The 10,677-nt window shown below is 38.9% G+C and overlaps 1 protein-coding gene across 2 annotated transcripts; it reads left to right on the forward strand.

Moving 5' to 3' along the window:
- Positions 1–1,899: 1,899 nt before the first annotated feature.
- LOC110620278 (glutathione S-transferase L3) lies at positions 1,900–4,811 on the forward strand. Of its 2 annotated transcripts, XM_021763955.2 has the most exons (10): positions 1,901–2,060; positions 2,180–2,263; positions 2,419–2,479; positions 2,553–2,639; positions 3,468–3,566; positions 3,665–3,767; positions 3,848–3,924; positions 4,081–4,188; positions 4,441–4,521; positions 4,604–4,811. In XM_021763955.2, exons 1-10 carry the CDS (start codon positions 2,047–2,049, stop codon positions 4,610–4,612), a joined length of 723 nt encoding a protein of 240 aa, XP_021619647.1. In that variant the 5' UTR covers positions 1,901–2,046; the 3' UTR covers positions 4,613–4,811. The 2 variants fall into 2 exon arrangements, with proteins under 2 accessions (XP_021619646.1, XP_021619647.1); XM_021763954.2 differs by lacking the exon at positions 4,604–4,811 and having other exon boundaries at positions 1,900–2,060; positions 4,441–4,533.
- The last annotated feature ends 5,866 nt before the right edge of the window (positions 4,812–10,677 follow it).

Raw genomic sequence — 10,677 nt, forward strand, 5'->3', positions numbered from 1 at the left:
AAAATTTATATGCAAAATAAAAGTTTGTACAGAGTATATATAACAAGGATGCTCATTGTTAATTTGAATAGTAAGATATTTAGTTTCATACTTTAATTGAATGCAAAATATTAGTTTACTATATCATCTCATATAATTCTAAAGAATCTAATAAATAATATTTCTCAAGAATCTAATAAATAATATTTCTCATATATAAATCATTCTACAGTTTTTAATTCTCATAGCAGCATACTTAAGCAAATAATCCCCTTTTTAAGGAATTCATACTAATATTAATCACCGAAAAAAGCTTTTTAAGCTATTTCTAAAATACTATCATGTTCAAGTATATATTCAAAAGGATTAACGTTTGAAGCTTTAAACTAAAGAGATAATTGTGTAGTTTGGTTAACTTACGCATGTCACCTCTCTTCCATGTCTGATGGATTGCCCTTGTGTCACATTCCTTTCTCACATTGGCGTCTACCTTTTTCTGACTTTCACCATGTGGTTATAGATGCTGTTAGCGATTCTTGGGTCTATCTCTCTCTCTCCTTTTCTTTAGATTTTTCTTATTTTTTGGCTATTAGCTTTTCTCGGTTTTCCATGTAGATCTTAATGGAGTTTATTTGGAAACTCCAGCGATAATATAGTCTCCTTCATTCCCACAAACAACGCCACTTGATGATGCTGAGATCCAGCGAGGCGTCCAGATAAGGACACCTAGGCAGAGGTCTGATTCGCTGGATTGATCATCCATCTGTGATCGGTCCATTGGATCCCTTCATGCTTGATTTTGAGGAAGGAGACCTATAAGATGAAGAACATGGTCAAGGTCCTCCGATACTCAAGTCAGATCTGAAAACTTAGTGGAGTTAAGAGAAGTAAAACAGAGAAGAGTAGTTTCGAGTTCTCTCTATGTGAGAACTAGAGAGAGAAAGATAAGTCCGTTCCTCGAGAAGGAGAGATCTCTTTTTTAGGGTTAGTTCGATGTATAAATACCTTTGAATAAAGTTGATACTCCTGGTGCCGTATTCCTTTATGATGAGGTAGGGATATTTTTGTGCAGATGTATCCGGCAGTATATTAACGATGAGCTGTCAGACAATAAATGGGAAGCTGGCCGGTTCGTACCATCTACATGCGCGCTTATAATTTCTATACTGTACCAAAAAGGCGACCAACTCATAGGAGGTCGACATCTTTACTCTGACTTCATTAGGTCGCTTCAGGCTCATCCGACCTACATAGAAATGAATTCCTTTCGATTACTGAGATTGGCTACGTCGGCGTTCAAAGTCTTATTGTAAAATGAGTTTTCGAGGAGGTCGGTCTATCCATCCTCTCCAGTCTTTGAGGAGATCGGCCTGTCTGTTTCGAGTTTTAATAAATTTAGAAGTGTTGTTGGTCTAATTCTTTGTATTCAATAAGTCGAGTTTCTTACTACTCGATCCGACGAAATAAAAAAAATTTTAATTCACATGTACACATATCACGGTCTTGAAGTCTTATTTTTTATACATGATAACATTTTTTTGAGAGAATACAATTCAATTATTTTTTTTTTTGAATTAGAAATTAGGGATTAAGACCTCTCAGATTTATTCATATGCACTTACTAACACACTAAGACTAAGATTTGTGAGTGCGAATACCGTTCAATTATTAACTGATTTCTAATATTTAAATATTTTACTTTTAAAAATTTTATTACATGCATTTGATATGAGTACATATGGATTTACCTTAATTATAGACTAAAATCAAGAGATTACCCCAAAGTTAATTTGAACAAACATGCATTTAGCCCAATTTTGGTATAAAATTCAATCTCCTCTCTCTCTCTCTTCTTATTTCTTTCTTTCTTTCCCTCTCCTTTCCTTTTTTTCTTTTTGGTTATTTTATTGGTTATTGGTAGCATGGCATTTCGTCACTGCTATGATCACTATCACTCTCAGCAATTCTATATAAGGAGCATTCCGGTGTCTGCAATTATCATCTCATCACTCCCAATAACTTTACCCATCATCAGTGCTCCTTTGGATAACTCCATCGCTTCAACCAATGGCTGCTACTGCGTAAGAATCTTCACATTTTCTTTCTAAGTTTCCTTTTCTTTCCTTCTCCCCGCCTCTTTTTTTTGGGTTTTTTTTTTTCTCTAAATTTCTTCTTCTCTTTTTTCCCCTTCCCCTTAAAGTGTGGATAAGAGCGTGACAGAGCAATTGCCTCAAGTGCTGGATCCTACTGCTGAGCAACCTCCACTTTTCGATGGAACCACAAGGTTTTCTTCCTTTTTTTATTCCCGATCAAATCCATCTGTCTTCGCCGTCTACTTTTATTAATATTTCTCAAAATTTTTCTGATGCACAATTCCCATTTGTTTTTGGTTATGGTTTCACTGATTTTTTTTTTTCTTTCGGTCTCTTACGCTTGAAGGCTGTATACCGCTTACATATGTCCATTTGCACAGCGAGTGTGGATCACCAGGAACTATAAGGTCGCTTAATTTCTTTTCTCATTAGTTTCTCTTCTTAAAGATTTCTTCTTTTAAGCATTTATGTGGATTGCAGGGATTACAAGACAAGATCAAGCTAATTCCTCTCAACCTTCAAAGCAGACCTGCTTGGTATGGAGAAAAAGTTTACCCCACCAATAAGGTCAGTATAATTTGTATAAATCTTCTTTTATATAAATACAGTGTATTATATAATTAACGTATCTAAAAGTATATTATATGTTCACTAGTCTAATTAAGAATTATAAAGTAATTTAATATATTTATGTCTAAATTTAAAAAAAAAACATAAAAATAAAAGATTATATACATCTATACCTAAAAATAGCGTAGTATATATATAATTTTATTAGAAATATAAATATGTCTAAAAATAAATATATAAAATCAGTTTTTTCATTCGGTTTCAGTTCATTATTGTCCAAAACAGTTCTGGTATGGTTTTAAAATGATTATGGTTCGGTTCTTGATGAAGAATTAAAACTGAACCAAAACAATGAATGTAAATTCAATTTGATTTTTACAGTATTGATTTTTTTTTTTGGTTTAAACATGGTTGGTTTTGGTTATTTGGACAATTCGAGAGCAGAATCATGCACAACCCCATTTGGAAGCATTGGGGCCATATTTGGTTTGAATTGGAAGTCTCTATAATCTTATTTTATTGTTTGGTATGTAAGAAACTTTAAAAGGTAAAAATATTGTCTGTTTCCGGAATAATTTATAAGCATATTATTGAATTATAATTGATTATCCAAACTGATTCTCTGAATGAGAATCAGCATCCGTTTTCAATGAATGTGCCCCAAAAAATATTTTTTCTAGAATTTATCATTGTTTTTGGAATTAAAATGCTTTTCTATCAGTCAAAACTTCTTGCTATTTCATCAAACGGCATTTTTTTGTATACTAATTGTAAGAAACTATTCCTAGTTTTCTTGGTTGATAATGAAATATTTCCTTCTTACAGGTGCCAGCTTTGGAACACAACGGCAAAATCATTGGGGAGAGTCTTGATTTGATTAAATACCTAGACAGCAACTTTGAAGGGCAATCTCTTCTCCCTGATGTAAGATTCTGTTTGCATCCATGACAAAAGGCCATATTTCTGTGTCTGTTTATGTTTGTGTGAACAGTTGGACTAAATAATGCTGCAAATTACTGTAGGATCCTGCTAAAAAAGAGTTTGCTGAAGAGTTATTTGCCTACACTGATACATTCAACAGCATTGTGTTTACTTCATTTAAGGGAGATCCAGCAAAAGAAGCTGGTCAGTTGTGTACTTAGTGAGGTTATATGGGTAGCTTTACTTGAACAAATGTGCTAACTTAAGTCACTGACTTGCTCTAGGTCCTGCTTTTGATTATTTGGAAAATGCTCTCCATAAATTTGATGATGGACCATTCTTGCTTGGCCAATTCAGTTTGGTGAGTTTCACTTTCTATTTTTTTTTTCTTGATATTTCTTCCTTTCTAGCATATTAAATTTTTATCTTTGGAAATGAATGTCATAGTTAAAGCATTGTCACAACACATTTTTTGAAAATTCTTCTTTTGACGTTGGATAAATTGTGTGGTCTTTAGGTGGATATAGCATATATTCCATTTGTTGAAAGGTTCCTTCCCTTCTTAGCAGAGGTGTTCAAATATGATCTCACTGCTGGCAGGCCTAAGCTTGCAGCTTGGATTGAGGTATATGATCATAAATAACCGAGTCATTTCTATTTGGCTTAAGATACTCCTCTGTTTAAAAGATATTATTCACTTATAAATTGGCCTTCCAATTTAAAACAAGCATATTTTGAGATCTCTTGGTTTCTTATGTTCTTAAGCTTATGAGAAGCATTCCTTAATTCCTATACTGAGCAAGGATTATGGAAATGAGGTGGTGGGATCTAGTTTTCAATTATTAATTTGTAGACTTATCACAAAATTATTGTGTAGGAGATAAACAAGTTTGAGGCCTACAAGCAGACTAAGTTAGATCCAAAAGAGATTGTTGAAACATTCAAGAAGCGGTTTCTGGTGAGTAGCTAATCTCAACAGCAATGGCATTGTATGTGGAAAAAAATAATTGACGTCTTCTTACGTGTTCCCTTGTTTGCAGGGTCAGTAATATTGCAGGCAATATAGATTAAGAGACTTCAGTTCTCCTACATAATGTATGTTGGTTGAATAAAAATATTATGTAGTATTAGCTTTGCAAGGATCAAACTCATGTTTACTAATGTATTGATGAATGGAGTAGCCAGATGTGCGTCGAGTGCATAAATATATATCAAATTGAATAAAATGTTTGTGTTACTGTTGTTTCAGTTGCTTTGATTAAAGAGTAGTGTATTAAAGTTTCAACCTTTCATTATGTTGCTGTTGAAGATTCTTTTGAGAATGAACAACATACGCATGGTGTATGGTGATGGAAGCAGCATGCTATTGTTAGCCATTGGGGTTGGCATTTATAATTTGAGCTTCGTATTACAATTTTGTAATTTTTTCATGCCTTTTACCATTAATTTCCAACATATATATATTCGTTCTTTTATATCAAATGCATTTGATATATTAAAGTAGTTGCATGTATAAAGACGGTCTCCACCCATTTAAAAAAAAAAAAAAAAAAAGACGGTCTCCACGGTTACGGAATGAATTTGAATTTCATAAAGCATCAAATGATAAACCAAATCCCTTTTTTTTTTTAAACCCAGCAGATCTCAATTGTTAATATAACAATGATAATTGAAACCTTAAAATCCCCATTCGGTCTTCAGCCGTCACAATAAACAAAGTCTTTGTCAAAAATATTATGGCTTTTCTGACACTAACTTTTCAGGATAAAAAATCTTTTTCCAAAAAAGAAAATTTAAAGTTTATTGAAAAAATAATTCAAAAAAAAAGATATTTTATTATTTTAATATACACTAATTTTTAAAACTTTTGATTAATATATATCAAATAGTTTTGAGTAAAATATACTTTTTAGCCAATGTTTATGTGGATTTTTAATTTTATGTGAAACCCTCTTAAATTATCAGCCTATTAATATAGTGGATTCAACAATTTACATTGATATTACATCCAGAAATAGGATAGAGAGATTTATTACCATATTAAAATAAGTTCACTTTTTACTCTATATTAAAATAAATATAATTTTATAAATTACTTTTATAAATATACTTTCTATTTTTAATTGGCTACTTATAAATATTATAATTAAGTCTTTTATTACAAAATATTTTAATTAAAAAATAATTTTTAATTTTATTTTTATTTTTTATTAAGCTGTGCTTAATTTATAAATACATATAATTTTAGAACGTATAATTTTTAATATTAAAATACCACAAAAAATATTTGATTGAGCTATTATTTTTAGTAAATTACTGAATATCATAACCGTTGAAGCGTAATCATCCAGAAGAAAGTCAAACCTAAAGAAATAAATTAAGCCTAAAGTTTTCAAAATCCTACTTGGAAGTCCGGTCCAATACTTTCAGCCATGATCCAGGCATGCGAAGTAGGCTGGATCACTCAGTAATACCCGGCTAGACTCCGGTATCGGAATTTCTACCGTCCGGTGGAATCTCAGATGTCGGAGACCTCTAGAAGGGTAGAATCATGTTTTATAAAAATGTTTTAATGTGTTTTATGATTTTAAGTATGAAATTAAATGAGTTTTTGCATGAAAAGTCCTTGGAGGAAAACCCAGGTTCGGCCGCCGAAAGTCAGGTTCGGCCGCCGAACATGCATGCGTTTTGGAGGCACGTTAGGCCCCCGAAAGCATGAGTTAGGGAAGTCCAGGTTCGGCCGCCGAAAGTCAAGTTCGGCCGCCGAACATTGCATGGATGCGGAGGCATTTTCGGCCCCCGAACGTGGCCTGGCCAGCCACCTATAAAAGGGACACTTAGCCGAAATGGGCGAGCTTTCTCCCATTTTCGGCCACAGCAAGCTTCCGACCTTCCCTTTTGCAACTCTTGTGTTCTTCCTCCAAATCTCTTTCATTTTTCTTGAGTTTTAAACTCATATTTGCAAGTTTTAAGCTTCTAAACCGAGTTTTGGAGCTTTGGGAACTCATGAGCTCATTTTCGTGGATCTCCAAGTTTAGGTCGTCTCCCTCTCGATCTTCAAGAGGTAAGGGCCGATCTTAAGCTCCTTATGTGTTTTAAGTAAGTTTTATGCAAGATCTATGGGTAGAAATGCATGTTAGGTTATATGTTGAGTTATGAGTTGATATATGTGTTTTTGAACAATGTGGTTAATGTGTATGTGTTGGATGTGTTGTAGATGGGGTTTAAGGTAGTTTGAGACCCCTAGGAGCTTGTGGTATGAGTATGCATGTTGTAGAGTAAGATTTATGCATGATTGATGATATGGGAGGCAAATGTGCATGTTTGAACCAAGTTTCTGCCCTTTGGCAGAAACCAGGTTCGGCAGCCGAAGGAACTTTCGGCCGCCGAACCCCCTTGTGGAGGCAGCATTCGGCTGCCGAAGCTTGCCCCCGAAAGAGGAGTTTCGGCTCTGTCGGGTAGTTTCGGCCGCCGAAGGTGCCCCCGAACATGCATGAGTTTCGTCTCTGTCGGGGAGTTTCGGCCGCCGAAGGTGCCGCCGAACCTGCCTGGCTTTCGGCTCTGGAGGGACTTTCGGCCGCCGAACCTGCCGCCGAAAGTGCCCTGTTCAGCCGTTTCTTGCATGTTTTCATGTGATATTTTCAGGATGTTTTAGGGGGTTTTTGGGGAGTATATTAGAGTTGTAATTACGTATGTTTGGTCCCTCATTTGAGTCCACCTGTGTAGGTTCGGACCCGAGGAACCGAGGACCCCAGCAGTGAGTTCAGCTGCTTTGGTGTTGTCAGAGTCAGCCAGAGGTGAGTGGAACTAAAACTAAATCTTTTAAATTAAATGCTTTATCATGTTTCATGCATCATGATTATGCAATAGGATGATTGCATTAGTTTTCACGAATATGCCGCATTGCATAAATTGTTGTTGATGTGGGTGAATGTTGGATGACCCAATTAGTCCAAGACAGGAAGACCAGGACCCCATGCTACGGCCTGGCACAGAGTAAGAAAGACCAGGCCCCAGTCTACAGGCCTGGCACAGAGTAAGGCACGGTTATGGGACTCGAAGACCAGGAGCCCAGAGGAGGCCCTGGAAAATGGTAAGTAATGTATGTTATGACAGGAAGACCAGGCCCCATTCTACAGGCCTGGCACAGATTTAACTTGGACTAATTGGTGACAAGTTCACCCAACCCTTATGTGAATTGTCTGTGTTATGATGCATTTCATAGAGCATAGTGTTAACGTGTTTTACTAGCTCTACTCACTGGGCTTTTAGCTCATCCCTCTCCCTTTACCCCCAGGCTTGCAGGTACAGTATAGTGCGGGAGTTCGGTTAGAGTGAAGAAGTTATGCCTTTGTAATAGCTAGTGATGGACATGATCAAATTGTAATGTAAAAGTACAGTATAGTTATGTAATGAGTTTTATGGATGTTAGTATGTGCTTGACCATAGAATGTTGTATCCCTTTTTATACATGATCTTAGAGATTTTGATGTTTATGTAAACCAGCTCAACACAGGCTATGTTACCCCTTTGAGGGCATAGATGAGATCCCACAGAGGGATCAAGGTTATGTTTATGTTCATGCACAGGTTGAGTTTGGTTGATGAATATGTAAAGAAAAGTTTTAATTTTTATGCTTATTGTTGATCATGTATGGGATTATACAGGTTTACAGGTATTATGTTAGGCTTGCTACGGGTCCCGGCGGCCTTAAGTCGACCCGGATCCTAGCGCCGGTAGCGGTCCTATTTTCGGGTCGTTACAGAATGGTATCAGAGCCCTAGGTTCATATGGTCGGACCTAGAGTGTCGGGCTCATAGAGGTTATAGAAGGTCAAGCACAATAGGAAAAGATCATGTCCACTAGGATAGGATGTGGAGTCCTGTCTTGCATGATGATGTGAAATGCCATGATTTTATGCATGTGCATTAATGATATGCTATGATATGTGATGTATGTGATGAGGGTTCATGTGTGCCCACATGAACCGTATGATGCTAATATTGCTTGTGATGTGCACTGTTTTTCAGAAAACAGGATGAGAGGAACTCGTCGATCAGCAAGATTGACTGGAGTACCACCTGAGGATGAGGGCATGAGCGCCCGTCCTCCAGCATTGCCTAGGGCAATGTCTAGCAGGTCCAACAGGGACAGAGTAGCAAGAGACCCTAGAAGGTCTTTGGATTTGGGGAGAAGCAGATCAGTAAGGGGAACAGTGCAGGGAGGAATGTCTGAGGATATGGAAGTAGATCAGAGGAGGGATGGCAGTCTCGGTGTGAGCATGCCGGAAGAGGGCATGGGAGAATCAGAAGGAGGCATTCAGGCCTCGAGTTATGTCCAGCCACATCACTACCCACCCCATTCACACCATCCAGGGTATTCGATGGGAGGTACATCGGATTACCCCAGTTTTAGCCATTATCCCACGCAGATGCCATACCCACCATACTACCCACCATACTCTCAGTACCCGATGTATCCACCTCCACCCTATTATCCAAATCCAGCAAACCCTACCTCAGAAAATATTGTACCACCTCCACCACCTGCAGAACCAGCAGCCCCAGTTGCTCAACCACCTAGACCTAGCTCAGCCAGTGGGAGCAAGGTTAAGATGACAGACTATATGAAGCTGGGTGCTCCCCAGTTTGAAACCGGTGATGATCCGTTCGTGTACTTGGAGCGGGTCAAGGCAATTACAGATGAGATAGGGGCGGATGACAGTAGAGCCATTCAGATGGCCGGGTTCACGCTTAAGTGCAAGAAGGCACGGGAGTGGTTCAAGAATTATGTGAAACCGAGAGTGGACAACATGACTTGGGAAGAGTTTGCAAACGAGTTTGCAGGATGGGCTTTCCCTGATAGTTCAAGGGAATTGAAGATGATAGAATTCGAGCAGTTGAGGCAGACTGATGACATGAGTGTAGACGAATATACCGACAGGTTTATGGAGTTGCTGCCATTTGCAGGGCAAGACCTTAGCACAGACCAGAAGAAGTCGAGGAGGTATATCATGAAGCTCCATCCCAGGTATTCCTCCTTGGTACAGTCAGCAGATAGAGAGAGTTTTCACGCCATAGTAGACATGGCTAGGAGAATGGAAGCTAGTGCCATCATTCAGGGGACAGTTAAGCAGACAGTGGCACAAGCTTCTGGTTCTAAAACTCCGGGTGGGGGAAAGTTAGATCCCTCTACCCTTAGTGCAGCAGCTTCAGGCAGCAAGAGATGGGGTAAACCCAAGGGTAAGAAGAATAAGTTCTGGAACAAGGTCAAGTCTAGTCTGGGATTTGGGAGTGGCTCAAGCTCTGGTGCGGATAATGCAGTTTGTGCGAGGTGTGGTAAGCCACACAGGGGAGTATGTCGGTTTGGGACGAATGCCTGCTTCAGATGCGGTCAGGAGGGGCATATAGCTCGAGACTGTCCAAGAGCGGCCCCGATGGCTCAGTCCCAGCAGACAGCTTCAGGCAGTGTAGCGCAGCCAGCAGCTCCAGCCATGACTCAGGCCAGTGGCAGAGGCAGAGGGAGAGGAGCAGCCTCTTCTTCAGCGGGTTTCAGAGGTGAAGGTCCATCAGCCCCAGCACGGATCTTCACAATGACACAGCAGGAGGCAGACGCATCCAACACCGTGGTGGCAGGTAATCTAGTCATTGGATGTTCGGATGTATATGCTTTGATGGACCCTGGTGCATCTCATTCTTTTATTGCTCCGAGGGCCGTAGAGAGGTTGGGATTGATGATCTCTGGGTTAGAGTGTCCTCTCTGGGTCAGTGGACCCAAGTGTGATCCATCAGTGGCAGAGTCAGTCTGTCAGTGTAGTCCAATTTTTGTTGAGGGGAGATGCATGTCCGCCGACCTTGTGGTTCTAGATTTGACAGACTTTGACGTCATTCTAGGGATGGACTGGTTATCTACCCATGGTGCTACCTTGGACTGCAGGGACAAGGTAGTCAGGTTCAGAGGTCAGGATGGATCAGAGGTTGTCTTCAGAGGAGACAGGAGGGGTACACCTAGAGGTATGATCTCAGCTCTTCAGGCTCGTAGGTTGCTTAGGAGGGGATGTCAGGGGTATTTGGCTCATGTGAGAGAGCTTAATAGTCAGGTTAGAGAGCCCGCC

The sequence above is a fragment of the Manihot esculenta genome, chromosome 8, assembly GCF_001659605.2.
Source record: "Manihot esculenta cultivar AM560-2 chromosome 8, M.esculenta_v8, whole genome shotgun sequence".
NCBI classification, from domain to species: Eukaryota; Viridiplantae; Streptophyta; class Magnoliopsida; order Malpighiales; family Euphorbiaceae; genus Manihot; species Manihot esculenta.

Bases quoted from the DNA above. Each gene is read 5' to 3' on its own strand.
- LOC110620278 (XM_021763954.2), top strand. The intron at 2,264-2,418 runs GTTTTCTTCCTT...TTACGCTTGAAG, and splicing joins CTTTTCGATGGAACCACAAG to GCTGTATACCGCTTACATAT. The intron at 2,640-3,467 runs GTCAGTATAATT...TCCTTCTTACAG, and splicing joins AAGTTTACCCCACCAATAAG to GTGCCAGCTTTGGAACACAA.